The 21,727-nt window shown below is 47.1% G+C and overlaps 1 protein-coding gene across 3 annotated transcripts in view; it reads right to left on the reverse strand.

Moving 5' to 3' along the window:
* PRDM16 (PR/SET domain 16) overlaps positions 1-21,727 on the reverse strand; it is a 320,553-nt gene that overhangs the window by 142,385 nt on the left and 156,441 nt on the right. For all 3 annotated transcript variants that reach the window (XM_059866706.1, XM_059866707.1, XM_059866705.1), the window contains exon 3: positions 10,424-10,474. In XM_059866706.1, coding sequence (XP_059722689.1) covers positions 10,424-10,474 — 51 coding nt within the window. The remainder of the gene's footprint in view (positions 1-10,423; positions 10,475-21,727) is intronic.

A 21,727-nucleotide genomic window follows, 5' to 3' on the forward strand; every position in this document is an offset into this window, starting at 1 on the left:
AAAACTACCCTGAGGCAGCAGCACTGATACAAATCTCCAGAGTTTTCCCAGACCTTTTGTGAGGAAGAACCAAAATTCTGGGGCAGAGGAGCTGAAGCTGAAATTCCAGTGGAAACTCAGAGAAGCAATTCCTTTAGGAGTTGCAATTTATTCTTCTGGAACAGAAGGAATTTTTGCACCAAGCAGGGGCTAAGATGCCCTGACAGCAGCAGTGCAGAACTATCTCTGCAGCAGTTATTAATGAGCTGGAAAAATGCCGGGCAGCAAATTCACCTCCCCTCCCCAAGGCCAGAATTCATGGCGACAAATCCCTAAAATAATCAGCTAACTCCAGGAGATTAGGAGAGGGGATGCCTCCAGATGACAGAAGATTTCTTAATTTCAGTTACTTATAAGGTCACATTAAGCAGGAGGAAAATTTCCTCTGAAGTTTATAAATTAGTTTCTAATCTGTTCCACAGCTTTTGGTATTTCTGGTCTGTATTCTGTGTTACAGTCACAGAGGAGGGGAAAAAAGTAATTAAAAAAAAAAAAGAATTGCTTGGGTTAGCCAAGAAAGGATTTAAGCACTTAATTTAGACTCCTCCTGCTGCTACTATTATTATTATGCCTATATTTTTACCTATATTTATATACATGTTTACAGAGCTGAAATTTCCAGAGGGAAACTGAACATTGACTTCTGGTGTTTACTTCTCTTTATTTTTCTCCCCACACTGTCCCGTGAAAAATAAACTTGGTTGGGTTGTTTTATTTTTTATTTTTTCCAGAACATGTATTTTAACATCTTATAGAAATCTTGTAGAACCAAAATCAAAATACATCAATATCTATTGAAAATACATCAATATCTATTGTTGTCCCACAGGGACAACAGTCCCACCTTCACTGCTCTGCAGAGCCTTGATTTATTTCTAGGACAAAATATGAAAAAAAACCCAAAATGAAAAGTATTTTTTGGTTTTGTTATGTTATGTATATTTATATTTAATTATTGTTCAGTGGTACCCAGTTCTCTGTGTTCTGGCTTTTATTTTTACAGCAGCACCATCGGGTCTGGACCCAGCTTCAAATCCCTCTGGTGTTCCTCACCCCCACCCTCCCCTTTCCTCCCTCCCCAGCTGCTGCCCAGGTTTTTCTGCTCATCCAGGGAGCTCCAAGAGGCTCCTGCTTGACCCAAATTCTCCTTCCAATGGGATTAACCCAATCCTGCACAGCCCTCAGCATCCCAGGGGACCTTCATGGAACCATCTGCCTTCTCGAAGGCATGGAACCACACAGTGAAACCCAGGTCCCCACTGGAACAGGAGCCTGTCCTGGGAACCACACAGAAAGGATGGAACCACACAGAAAGGATGGAACCACACAGAAAGGATGGAACCACACAGTAAGGATGGAACCACACAGAAAGGATGGAACCACACAAAAAGGATGGAACCACACAGTAAGGATGGATCCACACAATGAAACCAATTCTAGAGTCCCCAGAGGAACAGGAGCCTGTCCTGGGAACCACACAGTAAGGATGGAACCACACAGAAAGGATGGAACCAGACAAAAAGGATGGAACCACACAAAAAGGATGGAACCCATACAGCAAGGATGGATCCATGCAATGAAACCAATTCCAGAGTCCCCAGAGGAACAGGAGCCTGTCCTGGGAGAGATCCCACCTCCCACCCCAAGGATTTTCCCCTGTCCTGGGAGAGATCCCACCTCCCACCCCAAGGATTTTCCCTGTCCTGGGAGAGATCCCACCTCCCACCCTGAGGATTATTCCCTGTCCTGGGAGAGATCCCACCTCCCACCCTGAGGATTTTCCCCTGTCCTGGGAGAGATCCCACCTCCCACCCCAAGGATTTTCCCCTGTCCTGGGAGAGATCCCACCTCCCACCCTGAAGATTTTCCCTTCCTGGGAGAGATCCCACCTCCCACCCTGAGGATTTTCCCCTTTCCTGGGAGAGATCCCACCTCCCACCCTGAGGATTTCCCTGTCCTGGGAGAGATCCCACCTCCCACCCTGAGGATTTCCCTGTCCTGGGAGAGATCCCACCTCCCACCCTGAGGATTTCCCTGTCCTGGGAGAGATCCCACCTCCCACCCTGAGGATTATTCCTGTCCTGGGAGAGATCCCACCTCCCACCCTGAGGATTTTTCCCTGTTCCACAGCAAAAGCTGGAGCTGGCCCAGGGCAGCCCCCTCCTCTGCTGCTGCATCAGCTCCCAGCCCACCCCAGAGGGGCTTCTGCATCCAGAGCTGATTCCAGGAGCTGATTCCAGCCAAACCCTCGTGGCACACTCAGCTCAGCATCCCAGGAGGAGCTGCAGAGCAGAGGGAGGGGAGGGGGCTCTGTGTGTGTGTGTGTGTTACCTTCCAAGTTACCACACAGCCCCCAAATCCCACAGGCTATCATTCCAAAATTTGTGATGTTTTGTCTACTCTGGTGATTTAAGGTTTGTCAGAAAATGTCAGAAAGGCCACGGGGCCAAGGGCTTCCTGATGACTGAGGATTTTCTTTCACATGACCTTCCTGAAGTTGATTTTGGGCTCCAGACAGTGCTGCCTTCAGCTCTGACAGGGGCCGGCTGGCAGCAGATTCATGGGGATCTCTGGGGCATTCTGGCATTTTCTAACTGAGCTGGGGCTGTAATGCCTCCTAATCACCCAGAATATTGTTTCACTGGAGGGGTGGAAATGCCAGCCCCTCGCTTTGGTGAGTAGGAAAAGGAGCCTGGGCTCCTGATGCAAACAATTAAAAAACGGGAGTGGGCAAACAGCGACCTTGTGCTGGCATTTCATGTGTGAGAGTGCACGTGGATTTTAGCAGGGGAGCACTGAAATGAGTTTTATAGACACAGAGAGAAAAGGAGGGTTGGGAGAGAAGTGTTACAAATGTTAATTGGTGATCAAACTCCTAATTTGTGATCAAACTCTTAACTTATGTTCAAACTCATAATTTGTGTTCAAACTCTTAATTTGTGTTCAAATTCTTAATTTGTGTTCAAATTCTTAATTTGTGTTCAAACTCTTGTGCTGAAACTGTTAATTTGTGTTCAAACTCTTAACTTGTGCTCAAACTCTTAATTTGTGTTCAAACTCTTATGTTCAAACTCCTAATTTGTGTTCAAACTCTTGTGTTCAAACTGTTAATTTCTGTTCAAACTGTTAATTTCTGTTCAAACTATTAAATGTGTGATCGTTCCCACAAACCCCCAGCAAAGGGAGCAGGGATCAGCACGTGAGGGTTTTACATCACTGAGGAAACTCTTGGTTATAAAAAAGTGTAGGGATCTTGGATTTGCATGTGCTATTAGCATAACTGATTACTCAGCCAGAATGTCTTAATGAGTCTCCTTTGTGCCCTGCTCACAGAACCATGGATTGGTTTGGGTTGGACCTTAAAGCTCATCCCATCCCACCCCATTCCATGGCAGGGACACCTCCCACTGTCCCAGGCTGCTCCAAGCCCTGTCCAGCCTGGCCCTGGACACTGCCAGGGATCCAGGGGCAGCCACAGCTGCTCTGGGCACCCTGTGCCATCCCACCCTCCCAGGGAAGGATTCTAAATCACTTATTCTGAATCACTTATTCAGCAGCCAGCTTCCTCCTCCCCCCCACAGAAATGCAGTTTCTGACTCAAACCCAGCCCAAAGTCTGTGTGTGTCTGTGCTTGGGATGCACAAAATGACAAGGTGGCCTCTCCTAAACCTGCCTGGAGCTCAGGGACACTTTTATCTGAGGGGATGCTGCTGACTGCAGCCCTGTGTCACCTGAGACATGAGTGGGAGCAGCTCAGCAGCACCTTTTGGGCACCTCCTGAGCCCCAGAATGCAGGGGAATCAGACACAGGTTATAAATCAGTGCTGGGGGACAGCTCAGCATCACAGCTCTGGGGTTTGGAGGATGGAGGAGGAGAAGAACCAGCTTAACTCACTGAAAGATCTTATTTAGAACCGTGAGGTGCTCACACCCTACCCAAAATCCACATTATTTGCCAGGGAGAAATGGGAAATTGCCTTTAACCACTTCAGAGCCTGCAGGTGTGGGAGCCCTGGGACAGCCCCTGCTCTGCCTCAGCGTTCTGCAGATATGGAGAGAGCAACCTTAACCACTGCCAGTCCTCTTCACTTGGGTGATTTATGGGCTCAAAACCCCCCGAGATCTCCTCGTGGAGCCATTTCTCATACCCACACTCACTGAACAGCCCAGCCCAAACATCTGCATCACTGAAATTCAACACACAATGTTATTCCTGCAAAATAATTTAACCATCACTTTCTTTGCTGACTTTTCTGTGCCAGCCTTACACCTTTTTTTTTTCTTTTTTTTTTTTCACTTTACATGCTTCATTTCAGCAAAATCAAGGATGCAAACTTCTTAGAAGTACTTAGTTTCCATGGAAACCTAAGCTGACCGCAACATTATTGTTCTCAAGAGGGAACTGACTTTACTATATGTTCATTCACTGAATTAATGGACTCCTGGTTCTTTTATTAGCAGCTCTCTAACAATAGAAAGAGAGAAATGTTATAAAAAAGACTCTCAGACAACTGTCCACTCTTTTGTCCAGGGCTTATTGGAATGACGCAAGTCTATTCAGGAAAAGATTATAAAAATCAACTCAAAGCTGCCTGTGTTTGTGGCTGCTAAATATACCTTTATTTCATAAAGATACAACCTATAAAACAAGCAAATTAAAGCTCTTTTTTAAAGTAGTAACTGTGAAGCTGCAGCCCGGGAGAAATGGGGCTTTAGCTCCCAAATCTGGGATTGCTGCCCCCTCCCACGGGGTTGTGGAGCATCTTTAACCCCCAATTCTGTGTCAGTTCTCAGCCAGGATGAGGGCTGTGCACAAACTGGAGGGGGGTGATTCTTCAATGCACAGAAAAGTGAAGAAAACTCAGGGAAATCTGTGGGAAATCCTCACTGAGAGTTTGAGAACACCTTCCACCAGCTGGGGATAATATGATAATAGATCCCTGTTAAGTGCAGAAATGCAATTTGTGCTGCAAGGCAGCAGCTCGGAGCAGGCTGGGGTCAAATCTGCAAGTTGAAAATTGCAAATCCAGGTTCAAATCTGCACTTTGAAAAATTGCAAATCTGAGTTCAAATCTGCAATTTAAGAAATTGCAAGTCCAGGTTCAAATCTGCAATTTGAAACATTTCAATTCCGAGTTCAAATCTGCAATCTGAGAAATTGCAAATCTGGGTTCAAATCTGCACTTTGAAAAATTGCACATCTGAGTTCAAATCTGCAATTTAAGAAATTGCAAATCCAGGTTCAAATCTGCAATTTGAAACATTTCAAATCTGAGTTCAAATCTGCAAGTTGAAAATTGCAAATCCAGGTTCAAATCTGCACTTTGAAAAATTGCAAATCGGAGTTCAAATCTGCAATTTAAGAAATTGCAAATCCAGGTTCAAATCTGCAATTTGAAACAGTTCAATTCCGAGTTCAAATCTGCAATTTGAGAAATTGCAAATCCAGGTTTAAATCTGCAATTTGAAACATTCCAATTCCGAGTTCAAACCTGCACTTTGAAAACTTGCAAATTCGGGTTCAAATCTGCAATTTGAAACATTTCAAATTCGAGTTCAAATCTGCAAGTTGAAAAATTGCAGATCCAGGTTCAAATCTGCAATTTGAAACATTTCAAATCCGAGTTCAAATCTGCACTTTGGAACATTTCAAACCTGCAATTTGCTCTCACGAGGCTCAGGCCTGGGGGGTTTGTCCTGCCCAGTAATTGCTGCACAAAAGACAGTGAGCAGCTCCCTTGCTCTTCCCTAACTACCTTCCTGAGTGCTTATTGAAGTCTGATTTCTTACTCCTCTGGGTCATCATTCATCAGCCCCCAGATCCCACCGGGAGAGCCCGGCCAGACCTCTCCACATCCCTCCTTGCCAGAGGCCATTCCTGACGGCCCCGTGAAATAGAAAATGTCTTCACAGCGACCCGGCGGGACGGGCTGCGGCCATAATACCCAAATAATCATTTGGCAAATTATCATAATTATCAATCAATCATCCCCGTGTGAACAATGTGCTGCTGAAGTATCAGATGGTTCCTGTGACCTGTAGCATTTTGGATATAATAATAAACCCGGGGAGATTTATGGCCCCATCCCGCTCTTCGCGTCTGCAGCGGCAAAACGCTCGTCGGGGTTTTGCTTTTGCTTTAGAACTCGCAGCTTTCCTTGTACCTGGGCTTCTTGCTTGCTACACGATGCTTTTGTAAAAGGCCAACATTTCTGGTCACACCCAGTTTTCTAAAATTCACTTTATTTGTAAAAAGAAATCTGTGTGATTTGCGAGCGCGGAAGAACCGTGCTGCTTAAATTGCTTTTACTCCACGGCCTCATCAGCATTGTATTTACAGCTTCTAATATTTGGCAATGTAGGAATGAGGCCAGCCAGAGGAGGGGGGAAAATTGGTTTTGTCTTCAGTTTTTGTTGTGTTTTGCACAATGCCAGATTGAATCCAACCCTTTTGAAGCCGATAGCATCTCCCGCTCCCCGTGCAGCACATTCTTGTTAATGGATAAATTCAAGCTCTCCAGAAAGTCAAAGAATAAATTTAAAGCCTTTTGCCAAATGCCTATCCTATTGGATTTTGATAAGACGGCTATTGAGCTTTAATAATGTCTTCTATCCTTTTTCAGCTGGCCCTTAACATGTCTCTTTATTTGTCCCTAAAGCCTCTTCAGCGATGCCTTTTTATTACAAGTCTCTCAGCTTGCTCTCAGGGGAGACAGGGTCGACAAGAGTGATAGATAGATAACTCTATAGATTATCTCCCACAGATGTTTTCTCTCCAGTAGCCCCTCAGGCTATTCCCTCTAAGTAAACAGAAACTAAATAGAGAGTCTGCTGAAGAGAGAAGTCCCTGAGGTCCCTTGTCACCACGGTCAGAAAAACAGCCCAGCCCGGGGAGGCTGGCTGGGAGCTCTGCACTCACAGAGAATCCTTCCCCAGCATTCTGGAACCCTCATCCAAAGTGACCCTTGGAGGGGAGAGAAATGCTTCTGCTTGGGGGGGAAAAAATAAGAAAGGTGGTGTGTAATGGGCACAGGCCTTGCTTCCTGCTGGAGGAAGTGGAAATCTTTCAGCTCAAAGTTAAAGCAGAATGACAGCGGGGACGGTGACAATGACAACAAGGTGTTGGCTCGGTTTAATAAATGCTTGGAAAATTCAGAGGGAGAGGACACTGAGCTGCTTTCTAAGCAAAATAAACAGAGTGCAGGGATATGGGCTGGGAAAGAGACATTTGGGAGCAGGGGACAATAAACCCCCAGGTATTACTCGTATTTTTATCTCAGAGTGTCCTCATTCAGGTCACTAAAAGAACTAAAATAAGTGACTTTCCTGTTTTAATATTGCCTCCAGCACTGATGATTTAAAATTAAACAAACAAGATGAGGAGCTTGTGTTCATTTGTCTAAATTTAACTAAATATCAGCCAGCAAAGGTGATACAAGGAAAGCTCATTAGATATGCACCACATTTCAATCCATGGAGCAGCATAGATATAAAAAATGATCCTGGATATGGGTCCTTCAGTCACATTGAATTAGTCCTGTCAGACAACCACTAACAAAGAAATCAGCATTGTGGTGTGAGTGGTCCCAGCAGAAACAACAGTAACATGAACTGAAAAATACTGGATGCAGTGAGAAATACTTATTCTTTGTGCTCCAAGCCAAAACCCCTGTTTTATTTTACTACAAAACAGGCTCTGCTGTGCTGCAGACTTTCCCCTGCCTTTCAGTTCATTAAAGTCATGTAAAAGAGTGTTTTTGTTTCCTGGGAGCTTAAGAGCAGAGATAGTTTTGGGATCAGTTTTAAGCAGAGGTTGCTTCATGCAGATCTCCCTACACCTCTCACTGCCATCCCCTTCCCTTCCCTGCTTTTTCCTGGTTTTACAGGTTTTTCTCTGCATTTTGGATTTCTTTTTGCTCTTTCTAGTCCTTGTTAGTGCCCAATTCTGAACCTGTGATGCAGCAGTCAAAAGAGCCATGAAATTATGGTCTCTGCAGCTCAGATTTCCTCCCCTCCCAGTTTAAATCAGGCCACCCACTCCAGTTACATTTGTCTTCAGTCACCTTCTCACCACCAACTCATCTCTGAAGGAAAAGGAATAAATTGAAGTCAAATCTCAACCATTGTGTCTTCAGGGATATGACAACTGAATGATTTAGAGAGGCTGGAAAAGGAAATCTGCTCCCGAGAGGGTTTTGTGCCACTGGAGCCAAATGCCAGAGTGCTACTTCCAAACAATTGAGAGATCCTACAAAAATTGTCCAGAGTGATTTCTCATTCTTTAGTTTTCATTTTCTCCTGACTGAAAAGCTGTCTCACAGTAGTCTTTTCACAAGCCATAAAGTTTAGACTTGAACTCTTTACCTTACTGCTCTGACCTCCTTTACCCCAGCTGTAAAACCCTACTGCCCATCCTTCAATAAATTTATCACCTCATAAACTCCCACTAGTGCTTCTCTACAATGCATTTAAAAGACACAAGTGGAAGGCCAGGCCTTCCCCCCTTGTCAAATATAACAATTGTCCAGTTTTATACCTGCTGCACGGGGAAATATTTAAGGACACGGCATTTTTCAAAGACCTGGGGTTTTTCTAACAATCCCCCTCGAAATAAAAGCACAAAGTTTAAACACAAACCCATGGATTGAACATATAAAACTGCCAGACTCGTGTTTCCCTGCTTCACACAACTCCTGCTGTCTTTGGGGTACCAGATCCTGGAGGTGGGGATGGAGAGTTCATTTGTGATATTGTAATTAAAGACTGGATAGGAATTAGCTGAGCCATGGAGAATTCCCTCCATCCTTGTGGGAGCTGCATGGGCACAGTGAGACCCTGTCACCTTGTCACCACGTCTGTCCAGACAAAGGGATCCCACAGAGGCAGGGACAGACACCCCATGAGTTATGGAGGTGCCCAAGGTAAAAAGTTCAGCCCTGTTGCCACAGGTCCCTGGCGAGGTCATGGGGCACTCAGAGGATGTTTCCTCTTGGGAACCTTGGAAATAAAACCTGATTTTTCATTTTTTAACATGGTAAGAATAGAACAGTCCATACTGGACATGTGTCTGAATCCCTTTTCCCAGCCTGGCTCTGGAGCCTGGCAAAGATTTTATTTCATTCTCTTTGGCAGAGGGAAGCAAGGGATTCCTTTTAGTTTCAAGAGTGGAGAAGCAGCACAGCCTGAAGGATGAGCAGCAAAGGTCCAGCCTCAGAGATTTCCTACGCCCAAAAACTCCACAAGCAGGACTGTGAACATCCCTTACAAGACAACTGCACATAAAAGGAGTCACAGCAGCTCCTCATTCCAGAGAGGACACACAAGCTACAACTATTGAGAGGCTCTAATCAAACCCAACTTGTAATAGCCAGCAAAGCTGTTCACCCACAGATCCACAAGGGACAAAATCTCATTTCAGGCTCCTGAGGGTAACCCCGACCCAAACAGCAGCCTGGCTACCCAAACATGTCATGCTGAGGCTCCAGAGGAGCCCAGTGCAGCTGGGCTGGGTGTGAACACATTTTCTCTGGTGGCTGCTCCAGCTGGAGCCCTGTCACCGACATGTTTCATGAAAAATCCTTTCCTTAAGATTTTTTCTTCCTGAGAAGCTGAGAGGCCTCAAAAACAAACTGTAAACAATTCTTATCTGCTGCTGTGGAATGCACCAGGTGGATCTGGGATTGGTCTCTGTGGTTGTTTCTAATTAATGGCCAATCCCAGCCCAGCTGTCCAGACTGTCTCGGTCAGAGACAAACCTTTGTCATTCATTCCTTTGCTATTCTTAGCCAGCCTTCTAATGAAATCCTTTCTTCTGTTCTTTTAGTAGAGTTTTAATAGAATATATATCATAAAATAATAAATCAAGCCTTCTGAACACGGAGTCAGGATTCTCATCTCTTCCCTCATCCTGCAAACACCGTCACAGAGCCCCACGATGTGATGGGAAGCACTACAGCATCACATGGGCTGGATTTTATCCTTTCTCAGACCTGTTCCTTTCCCCTTGGACTTCACATCAGCCACATTTGGTGCTGAAGTGACCTCCAAAAATTTAGCACTTCTAACAAAGGACCAACAATTTCTTTTACTGGAAAAGAGGTAAATGAGGCTTTTGGCTTTGGCCCGGCTGCTGTTTGTGTTGTAGCCGAATCAAGGAACACCTCAAACTATTGTTTTCTCTTTCATTATGACTGGAATCACAAAGAGACAGGAAAATACGCCAACAGAACCACAACACTTAATCCAAAAGAGCAACAGCAAACACTGGAAAACTTTTACGACGTTATTGCCATCAACACCTCGGTTCAAAAGTGAGGGAAAATCTCCAGGTGCATTTCCAAGCCAGGGAATAAAACAACTCCCAGAAGACTGAGCCATGTCCTACCTTTTTTATACTGCCCTCCTGGGAGGTCACCTCGGGATCAGTCAGTATTTGCTACAGAAAAAACAGAACAGAAACAAATTTAGTTGTGTTGCAGCTGAGAATGCTGCAAAATAATAGAAATTCATATTGTTGTTATGGTGATGAGGGGAGAATAAATAAATAAATATTAAATTATTGATAATAATGGCCAAAACTCACAACTGCACCCAGATGTTTGGGGAAGTTTGATGGAGGGTTTTCAGCACAACTGTAACTTAGATTTTTGTATATCTATCTATCTATCTATCTATCTATCTATCTATCTATCTATCTATCTATCTCTATATATTTCTCACTATGATAATCATTTATAATAATAATAATTAATAATTACGCTTATAAAATTTAATACTGAATTAATATTTAATTATATAATGCAATATGTTTTATTATATATTTTAATAAACTAATTTAATTAAAATTTAATTAATATTTATTTATTTATATAATATATTTTAAAATTATCACCATTAATAATTTATAATTATGTTATTATTAATAATAACAATATATATCTATAAAACGACAAACAAAAAACCAATCAAAAAACCAACCCAGCAAAAACAAAGCAAAAAAGAGAAACTTTTTTTTTCCTGTTTTACATATTTTTGTTTTGTTGTATACATCCTTGGCAAAGTAAACTGTCTGTGGCACACTCATCAGTGGAATGGGACCAAATTTTTTTCTATTGACTTAAGGAGTAGGGTGAGGGTTAGGGTTATATACTGGGTTATTTCTATATATATAAATATATTTATATATAAATTAATATTTATATAAATATATAAATATATAAATACATAAATACATAAATATATAAATATATAAATATAAAATACATATATATATATATATATACACTGCTGAATACACTAACTATAATAGTGCACTGATAATATTTGCATCGTTGAGTTATGTGTATTAAAAATATTAGATATAAATATATATATATTAGGGTTTTCTGTCACTTCTGTGAATAGTTCCCTTAGCTTTGGCAGACAAGGATGGGTGTGGGCACCATGGGCACCAAAGGAACAGGCACCCACAGGACCCAATGCTCAGTTCTGTGCCAGGACTGAGTCCCTGTGGAGCAGATCCCGGGGTGCTCAGACTCCCCCGGTGCTCTTTAATTCCCCCTCCAGCCGAGGTGTGGTGGAACAAGCCATTAAATCGCTGCTGGGCTCCCCCTCCGATCAGCTGCAGGTCAGCAGGGGTTCAGGGAGGTCAAGTGCCTCAGCCCTGCATCCCCTGCATCCCGCTCCGGGGCAACACCCCGGGAAGGGACCTGCTCCAGCCGGGAATGCCAGCGGCTCCCGGAGCTCTGGGGGGAGCTGGGGGGCTGAGGTCAGACAGACACCCAAGGACTGGGGTGCTCGGGGTGCTCGGGGTGCTCGGGGTGCTGGGGGTGTTTGGGGTGCTCGAGGTGCTCAGGGTGCTCAGGGGTGCTCAGGGTGCTCGGGGTGTTTGGGGTGTTTGGGGTGCTCGGGGTGCTCAGGGTGCTCGGGGTGCTTGGGGTGTTTGGGGTGTTTGGGTTGCTCAGGGGTGCTCGGGGTGCTCGGGGTGCTGGGGGTGTTTGGGGTGTTTGGGGTGTTTGGGGTGCTCGGGGTGCTCGGGGGTGTTTGGGGTGCTCGGGGTGTTTGGGGTGCTCGGGGTGTTTGGGGTGTTTGGGGTGTTTGGGTTGCTCAGGGGTGCTCGGGGTGCTCGGGGTGCTCGGGGTGCTGGGGGTGTTTGGGTTGCTCAGGGGTGCTTGGGGTGCTTGGGGTGCTCAGGGGTGCTCGGGGTGCTCGGGGGTGTTTGGGGTGTTTGGGGTGCTCGGGGTGCTCAGGGTGCTCGGGGTGCTTGGGGTGTTTGGGGTGTTTGGGTTGCTCAGGGGTGCTCGGGGTGCTCGGGGTGTTTGGGGTGTTTGGGGTGTTCGGGGTGCTCGGGGTGTTTGGGTTGCTCAGGGGTGCTTGGGGTGCTTGGGGTGCTCAGGGGTGCTTGGGGTGCTTGGGGTTCTCAGGGGTGCTTGGGGTGCTCGGGGGTGTTTGGGGTGTTTGGGGTGCTCGGGGTGCTCAGGGTGCTCGGGGTGCTTGGGGTGCTTGGGGTGTTTGGGGTGTTTGGGTTGCTCAGGGGTGCTTGGGGTGTTTGGGGTGTTTGGGTTGCTCAGGGGTGCTTGGGGTGCTCAGGGGTGCTCGGGGTGCTGGGGGTGCTTGGGGTGTTTGGGGTGTTTGGGGTGTTTGGGGTGTTTGGGTTGTTCAGGGGTGCTTGGGGTGCTATCAGTGCTCGGGGTGCTCGGGGTGTTTGGGGTGTTTGGGGTGCTCAGGGGTGCTTGGGCTGCTGGGGGTGTTTGGGGTGTTTGGGGTGCTCTGGGTGCTTGGGGTGTCTGGGGTGTTTGGGGTGTTTGGGGTGCTCTGGGTGCTCGGGGTGCTCAGGGCTCCCAGAGCTGGGGGAGAGTGGTTTGGCTGCCAGAGAGCAGGAAAAGCCTCCAAGGAGAGAGATGGATGTGGAAGGAAATGCAGGTTAAAATGGGGAAGGCGAGTTCAGGGAAGTTCAGGGAAGTTCAAGGAAGTTTTGGGGAGTTCAGGGAAGTTCAGGGAAGTTTAAGGGAGTTCAGAGAAGTTCAGGGAAGAGAAGTTCAGGGAAGTTCAGGGAAGTTTTGGGGAGTTCAGGGAAGAGAAGTTCAGGGAAGTTCAGGGAAGGAGATGGAAGGAGAGGAGAGGAGAGGAGAGGAGAGGAGAGGAGAGGAGAGGAGAGGAGAGGAGAGGAGAGGAGAGGAGAGGAGAGGAGAGGAGAGGAGAGGAGAGGAGAGGAGAGGAGAGGAGAGGAGAGGAGAGGAGAGGAGAGGAGAGGAGAGGAGAGGAGAGGAGAGGAGAGGAGAGGAGAGGAGAGGAGAGGAGAGGAGAGGAGAGGAGAGGAGAGGAGAGGAGAGGAGAGGAGAGGAGAGGAGAGGAGAGGAGAGGAGAGGAGAGGAGAGGCTCCAGTGCATTTTAGCCGCTGAGAGTTTGGCACAGAGCTCCGGGCTCCCTTTGGCCATGCCCAGGTGAGCTCGACTGATTTACAAATTTCCAGCCGGGTGCCAAATCTCCAGCTCAGCTGCACTAACAAGGGGCTGTGTTTCCATGGGAAGAACCCCAAACCATTCCTTGCTTTACACCAGCTCTAATGGACGTTGAAACTGTGGTTTCCAAAGTAGCTGAGAGCAAATAGGATCAAGAGGCAAATCCCAGAGCCATAAAATTCAGTGTTCCTAGCCTGGAACACCCTGACATCCCCGGGAAGGACTGGAGCTGAGCATCCATCCTGCCTGTCCTAGATGTCACTAAGCTTCCAGGAGTGCTGACTGCTCCCAGTGCACTCACCAGGAACCAGCAATCCCAAAAATTTTGGAGAATCAGACCTTCAAACTATCACAGCTGAAACAGAAATGCAAAACTACTCCAAATCATCCACGGGGATGAAGCTGCCTCCAAATTAAGACACTTCCTTGTAATTATTATTGCAAAAAGCTTTTGGGTACAATCAGAGAGGTGTGTGCAGTCAGAGTGTGCAATCCCCCCGTCCAGCAGCACCATAAATGTGGAGGGGAAAGAAAACTCCAACGAAGTGCAAATTGGGCTGTGGTGGAGCCCTGTATAAACAGGCTTAAGAGTCAGGAATTCCTGAGTCGGGATGGAGATGCCAACACAAGCTTCCTTTTGTTGGTTTGGACAGAGCTGTGCTCAAGGGGCAAACCTTCTCTCAAACCTCTTTTTTCTCTTTCAATTCGTAGCAGATCCTGAATTTCCAAGTTCTTAGAGAAGAGAATTTCGGGGAAAATATTTCATCCATGTTCAAAAATGGTGATTTTGCAGAAAATCCTTGGTAGGATCTTGCTGCTCATTTGGAGTATTAGAAAATGGCTGAGTTTTGGAATTTTGTGAAATCCTTTTTGAGTTCCCACCCATTACAGAACTTTTGGGGGAAAAAACCCTCAATATCATGAAGAATTTTAATTTTGATGGAACCATCTCCACACTCAAAGTATCAGAACACAATTAGTGGTGAACATGTTGGTGGTGCTGCACTGCCTTGATGATCTTAAAGGTCTTTCCCAACTTTAACAGTTCTGTGATTCTGTGGGTGAAAAGGCATTTTAGCAGCAGTGGGAGAGTAAGAACTGGTTTAGATTAAATATTTCATCCTTTCTTTACACCTGATTTAAAAAAAAAAATGTCCAAGGTGTTATTTTGGGCCGAGTCCTGTCAAAGACCATCTGCATTGGCTTGGACACATCCCAGGGTCCTGAATGTCCCATTTTCCCAGCTGAGCAGGTTGGCAGCTTGGGATGGTGTGGCACCCTCCATGTGGGTGTCTGTGGAGGAGCAGAGGCCAGAATTCCAAACCTCCCCTTGCCCAGCCACTGCCAGGGCTCTGAATGAGCCTTCAGAAACCTTGCTGGGAGCTGGAGGGAAGCTCAGAATTGTCCTGCTGCATTCCCAGTGTGGAATAAACACCTGTGTGACCAGAGAGCCACCCAGCAGCCACACAGGGTGCCCTGGAGCAGAGCCCATCCCGGGATTCCAAACCCTCCGTGGCACGTGGGAAGGGGGTGATGCAACCCCAAGGTGTCCCCAGCACCTCTTGTTTAGAGGGGAGAGGCAGAACCAGGCAAAGCAAGCCCCAGCTGTGATGTTTATTAAGAATAACAAGATACTTTTTGAAAATCTTCTCATTGGGTAATTTTAACCCAGGCTGGGCTTCATCTCCTGCGAATGCCACGAGACTAAATACAGAGCTGCACGTGTGCAGTGGGCTGCACCCCTGCACTGAGCACAGATGTTGCTGAATGTGCTCAGAATTTACACCACATGCTTTTTCTATCAACTGATCTGTTGATTTTAGCCAGGGGAAAGACAACAGGTCAGCAGCAGCAGCCATGTCAGGAGAGCCTGTGCTTTGGGCCTGGGCTGGAGGGGCATTCCTCTGCTTTTCTTTCCTTCCCTGGGCTCAGGGAATTGGTGGCACCCACCACTGGTGGCAATTCCCACCAGGAAATTGGTGGCACCCACCACTGGTGGCACCCAATGTTGGTGGCAGTTCCCACCAGGAAATTGGTGGCACCCACCACTCATGGCATTTCCCACCAGGAAATTGGTGGCACCCACCACTGGTGGCAGTTCCCACCAGGGAATTGGTGGCACCCACCACTGGTGGCAGTTCCCACCAGGGAATTGGTGGCACCCTCCACTGGTGGCAATTCCCATGAGGAAATTAGTGGCACCCACCATTGGTGGCACCCACCGTCGGTGGCAATTCCCACCAGGGAATTGGTGACACCTCCCATTGGTGGCAGTTCCCACCAGGGAATTAGTGGCACCCACCACTGGTGGCACCCACCGTTGGTAGCAATTCCCCCCAGGAAATTGGTGGCACCCACCCTTGGTGGCAATTCCCATTAGGAAATTGGTGGCACCCACTGTTGGTGGCAGTTCCCAGCAGGAAATTGGTGGCACCCACCACTGGTGGCAGTTCCCAGCAGGAAATTGGTGGCACCCACCACTGGTGGCAATTCCCACCAGGGAATTGGTGACACCCACCATTGGTGGCAGTTCCCACGAGGAAATTGGTGGCACCTCCCATTGGTGGCAATTCCCATGAGGAAATTGGTGGCACCCACCACTGGTGGCAATTCCCACCAGGGAATTGGTGACACCCACCATTGGTGGCAGTTCCCACCAGGGAATTGGTGGCACCCACCACTGGTGGCAATTCCCCCCAGGAAATTGGTGGCACCCACCATTGGTGGCAATTCCCACGAGGAAATTGGTGGCACCCACCAATTGATGGCATTTCCCACCAGGAAATTGTTGGCACCCACCCTTGGTGGCAATTCCCATTAGGAAATTAGTGGCACCCACTGTTGGTGGCAGTTCCCACCAGGGAATTGGTGGCACCCACCACTGGTGGCAGCTCCCACCAGGAAATTAGTGGCACCCCTCATTGGTGGCAGTTCCCACCAGGGAATTGGTGGCACCCTCCACTGGTGGCAATTCCCCCCAGGAAATTGGTGGCACCCACCACTGGTGGCACCCACCACTGGTGGCAATTCCCATGAGGAAATTGGTAGCACCCACCACTGGTGGCAATTCCCACCAGGGAATTGGTGGCACCCACCACTGGTGGCAATTCCCACCAGGAAATTGGTGGCACCAGGATCCTGTCCCAGATCCCCCAGCTGGGGATGTGCTAGGATTTTTACAGAGCCCCCTGAGTGTGCACTAAACATGTCAGGGAACGCCATGTGATTCTTTTTGAAGAACAGTTTACAAGCTGGCATTCTCCAGCTGCAGTTAACCCTAATTTGATTACATTACTGAGACAGATCACAATGAGCTTATGTAAATAGAAATGTTATCCATTCATTCCCCCAGCTCAGATAAACTGTCATTTAGGGGGGGGGGGGGAAACCCCAACCCAAATTTCAACAGGCATTCAGCAGGGCACGGTGCATCCAGCAAACTCTGAGGGTGACAGGCTGGAACCTGCCCCTGCTGCATCTCTGGATTTATCCCTCTAAAATCTGGATTTTGAAGGGATATTTCCACATCTGCTCTGAGCTGGAAGGAGAAGAGGATGCCCAGTAGTTGCACAGAATCAGGAGGCAGAAAACAGCCCTGCTTTCAATGTCTTGCTCTTCATTATCATCTGATTTTTCAGGAGGAGCTGAGTGCACCCCTGATGGCATCAGGGATGCTCACAGCTGAGTGAGCACTTTGGGGTTTCAACCACAGAATGTCCTGAGCTGGAAGGACCCAGGAGGGCCAGCCCAGCAATCCCAGCCTGTGCCTGGAGCTCTGGCACTCACACAGAGCCGAGCTACTGAGCCACATCAGAGCACCCCTGGAACCTGGCAGAGCTCACCCCAGCCCCTGGCAGGACCCAGCACCTCCAGGACGGGGTGATTTCTGAGCAGGTTAAACCACCTGGACAGCACTGGGAGCACCTCTCCTGTCCCACATCTCACCTCCCCCCTGCTCCTCTCTTCCACCCCAGCTCAGGAGACAACACTCCTGTTAACCTACAAATCTTGCTCTTCATCATTCCCATTAATTATTCCCTTAAAAGTTTTATCCTGCCAACTCCTGAGTGGGCTGGCCCTGGCCCAGTCACGTATTTAGGCAAGAAGTATCAGTGAAATGAGCAGGACCAGGAATGTCTCCACACCTAAGTGCTTTTCTGGCCATAGGCCAGGAGCACAAAGCACCTTGAGGGACCCAGCCCAGGCACAGAGCACCAGAACCCACAGCAGGTGTTCCATGGGGAAGGGATTCTTTATCATTTTATATCAATTATCATACGATCCCAGACTGGTTTGGGTTGGAAGGGGACTCAAAGAACATTTTGTTCCACCTGGCAGGGACACCTTCCACTGTCCCAGGCTGCTCCAAGCCCTGTCCAGCCTGGCCTTAGACACTTCCAGGGGTCCAGGGGCAGCCACAGCTCCTCTGGACACCCTGTGCCAGGGCACACCCACCCTCACAGCCAGAAATTCCTTCCCAATTTCCCACCTAAACTTCCCCTCTTGCAGTTTGAAGCCATTCCCCCCTGTCCTTGTCCCTCCAGCCTCTCCCCATCTTTGCTGTGAGATCCCTTCAGGTTCTGGAAGACCCCAATTAGGTCACCCCAAAGCTTCTCTTCTCCAAGATTTCCATATGTATATTTATTTAAATATATACATATTCAAACACAGCAGCCAGCAACCCACAGAGCCACAGCACTGATGTGCATCTGTAGGAAAACCAGACGTGGAAGAAACCCACAGAAAACCATTTCAGCACTTAAATATTCAGTCTTTCAGCCCTGTTGTTAAAATACAGGGGTTTTATAGCATTTTCTGGCCAACAATTTACCAAAATCATCCATTTTTTTCTATAGCAAGCAAATCTTTGAGCCCTATTAACTCAAGGAAATTTTCAATATCCTGCCTTGGGAATTTGAAGAGAATGTGCCTGGAATTGAGAGGGAAGGGAGGAAAGCTCTTCTCTGAGGGGAAGAATTTCCTCTCCTTGCTGCTGAGGGAAGGAGGATGAAGAGCACAGCTCTGACTGGCAAGGAACAAACCCTGGGCCGAAAAGAGTGGAAAGAATAAAAAACCATTCAGTGCTAAGGGCAACCCCAGCACAATTGGGAACACTGGGGAGCAGCCAAGCTGTGGTTTGTGGCCCAGGAACAGCCTGCAAAGCCCTGCCACTCCATTTTAGAACCATTTATTTTTCAGCTGGAAGGCTGGTGCTGCAGGGAAAATGTGTGGAATTAGGAGGGACCCACGGCACAGGATTTCTGGAGATCTGCTGCAGGGAACACCTCTGCTCTTGAACCCTCCTTGGAACCCTCCCTGTTCTCTGAACCCCAGAAGAACAAAATGCAGTTTGCACAGGTGACTCAGAGCTGTGGGGTCAAAAGAAAGGAACATCCTAAATCATCCTTTAATATGAAATAATTGGTTGTACCCACAGACCAAACTCAGGGAAATGTCAGGGGGAGAAAAATGGATGGTCAAGAGCAAAGACTTGGAGAAAGAAACAAACCTCTGATCTCCATACATATCACAACTTTTATCACTGGTTTGAAAGAACACAAACCTGTGATCCCCACACATATCACAATTTTATCACTGATTTTGCAAGACATAGCTCCTCCATGTCACTGGGATGGAGTTACCAGGGAACACCTCTGCACTTGCTCATGTTCTCCTCGGCTTTACAGAGGAACCCTCCCTGTTCTCTGAACCCAGGAGAACAAAATGCAGTCTGCAGAGGTGACTCAGGGCTTGGGGTTCAAAAGAAAGGGGCATCCTAAATCATCCTTTAGTATGGAATAATTGACCAAACTCAGGGAAATGTCAGGGGGAGAAAAATGGATGGTCAAGAGCAAAGACTTGGAGAAAGAAACAAACCTGTGATCTCCATACATATCACAACTTTTATCACTGGTTTGAAAGAACACAAACCTGTGACCTCCATCCATTTCACAATTTTATCACTGATTTTTCAAGACATAACTCCTCTGTGCCATGGGGATGGAGTTAACTGCAGCTACCAGGAACACCTCTGCACTTTTTCATGTCCCCCATAGAACCCTCCCTGTTCTCTGAACCCAGGAGAACAAAATGCAGTCTGCAGAGGTGACTCAGGGCTGTGGGGTCAAAAGAAAGGAACATCCTAAATCATCCTTTAGTATGGAATAATTGACCAAACTCAGGGAAGTGTCAGGGGGAGATAAGGTGAAGAAAAATGGATGGTCAAGAACAAAGACTTGGAGAAAGAAACAAACCTGTGATCTCCATACATATCACAACTTTTATCACTGGTTTGAAAGAACACAAACCTGTGACCTCCATCCATTTCACAATGTTATCACTGATTTTCAAGACATAACTCCTCTGTGCCATGGGGATGGAGTTAACTGCAGCTACCAGGAGGTCAAACAGGATCTAATGGAGAGAATTTGCAGTGACTTCAAGGAGCTGAGGACTCGAGACTTCCAGCCAAGACAAATATGAGAGGGGACTGATTAGGAAATGTCACCATTTCTCCTGCCAAGCACTCAGGGCCTGGTGATAGGAGAGTATTAAACATAATCTCGCAGTCTTTAGGGGCTCTTTGATTTTATATTGCATTCTTATCAGCTTCTTAAAGTCCAGTGTTAATGAACAAGAGGAACTCACTCGGTAGTTTGGCAGTTTTGCTGAAATCAAATGGAGTTCATTCAACCCTGGCCTGTGGATCCAGCTGGAGATGCCTTTCCCTTTCCTAAGGCTCCACAGGGAACCTCTGGCTGTTCTTTTTCTCCATCCCAGCAATCCAACATCACCTTTAGAACCAGCTCTTTGTGACCACCATCAGGAAAATGAAGGGTTTACCAATAATCAGAATAATCCCATCCCTGGAAGTGTTGAAGGATGAAGCTCTGAGCAAGCTGAGCTAGTGGGAGCTGTCCCTGCCCAAAAGAGGTGGAAAAAGAGGAGATTCAAGGCTCCTCCCAACCCAAACCATCCTGGGATTCTGTGAATGGGGTTTTAAAGGGCCCAGAAGCAGAGATGAAACATTTGCACTGCAAACACTCCCCCAGTGCACCCCCTTTGCCCTGAGAGCAGAGCAAGTCCCAATTAACAGCACTAACCTCCAGGTCTGGTATTTTGCTCACTTTCTCCCAGAAAAAAAAAAAAAAAAAAGTGTAACAGTACATATGAGAGGGAAAAAAAGAGTTTAAATTAATTATGATTTTCTTCCTAAAATCCCCTTGCAGGTATTACCTCCAACTCCCTTTCTCCCAAAGAGAAATTCCATTGTAAAACCGAATTCTGGAAAGATTAAAGAGACACTACTCACACTGAGTAGGGTGTGCAGTCTGAGGACTGAAAAAGAAGTTGCAAGGATTAAATCGTATCTGATTTATTCAGTTTGTTCATCTCCAACCTGAAACCTGCCTGGCACAGACTGTTGTGCTAAATAAATTCAATGAAACGAGGTTTTTGGACACAAGGTGCTTTTGCAGAGCAGAGCAGCCACAGCTCCACTGTAAGCACAGAGAGAACAGCAGTGGAGTGGAAGTTTAAGGTCATCAGCTCTAAATTCTGTCTGCCACAGCCCCTCATTGCACAATCACTTAATGCAGCCAGAGCTATTTATTACCCCAGCAAAAAATCATCTTGAGGAGTGAAGTGCAATGTTTTGGTTAACAGATAAAGCCAGGCTGCTTGTGGGGATGCAAATGGATTGGATGGTTAAATTCATCCACCAGCCATCCATCTTTTGTCCTCGACCCTTTTTAGTTATAAAAATGACCTTGGTATTGACAGGAGAATATAAACGAACTTCCCCTGCAGTTCATCTATTGATCCCCCTCTGCTCAGCTGATCACTAATAATCATAAGTGAATAAAGAGGGGCTGTGCATCACCCCCTGTTGGAGTTCAGGGCACCCCTCTGGCTCTCCTGGGCTGCCCAAACCCCTGCCAGGGGGCTCAGAGACCCTGGCACAGAGACATTTCTCTCTCCCTGACCAGGCATCCACACATTTGCAGCCAGGATCTGCCAACCCCCTCTGGGGCTGCTCCCCAGTTCCACCCAGCACCAGCCCTGGTGTCACCCTGGCCAGCAGAGGAGCACAAAAACCACACTGGGACAGGGAGCATTTTGTTCAGCTTTGAGAGCCCTCCACCAATCTATTTCCTGCATCTATGCATCACTCAAAGCAGGCATTTCACCTTTGTGGCCCTGATTTTTTAGGTTTTCCTGAGCCTTCT

Source organism: Haemorhous mexicanus, chromosome 23 (genome assembly GCF_027477595.1).
Source record: "Haemorhous mexicanus isolate bHaeMex1 chromosome 23, bHaeMex1.pri, whole genome shotgun sequence".
Classification (NCBI taxonomy): Eukaryota; Metazoa; Chordata; class Aves; order Passeriformes; family Fringillidae; genus Haemorhous; species Haemorhous mexicanus.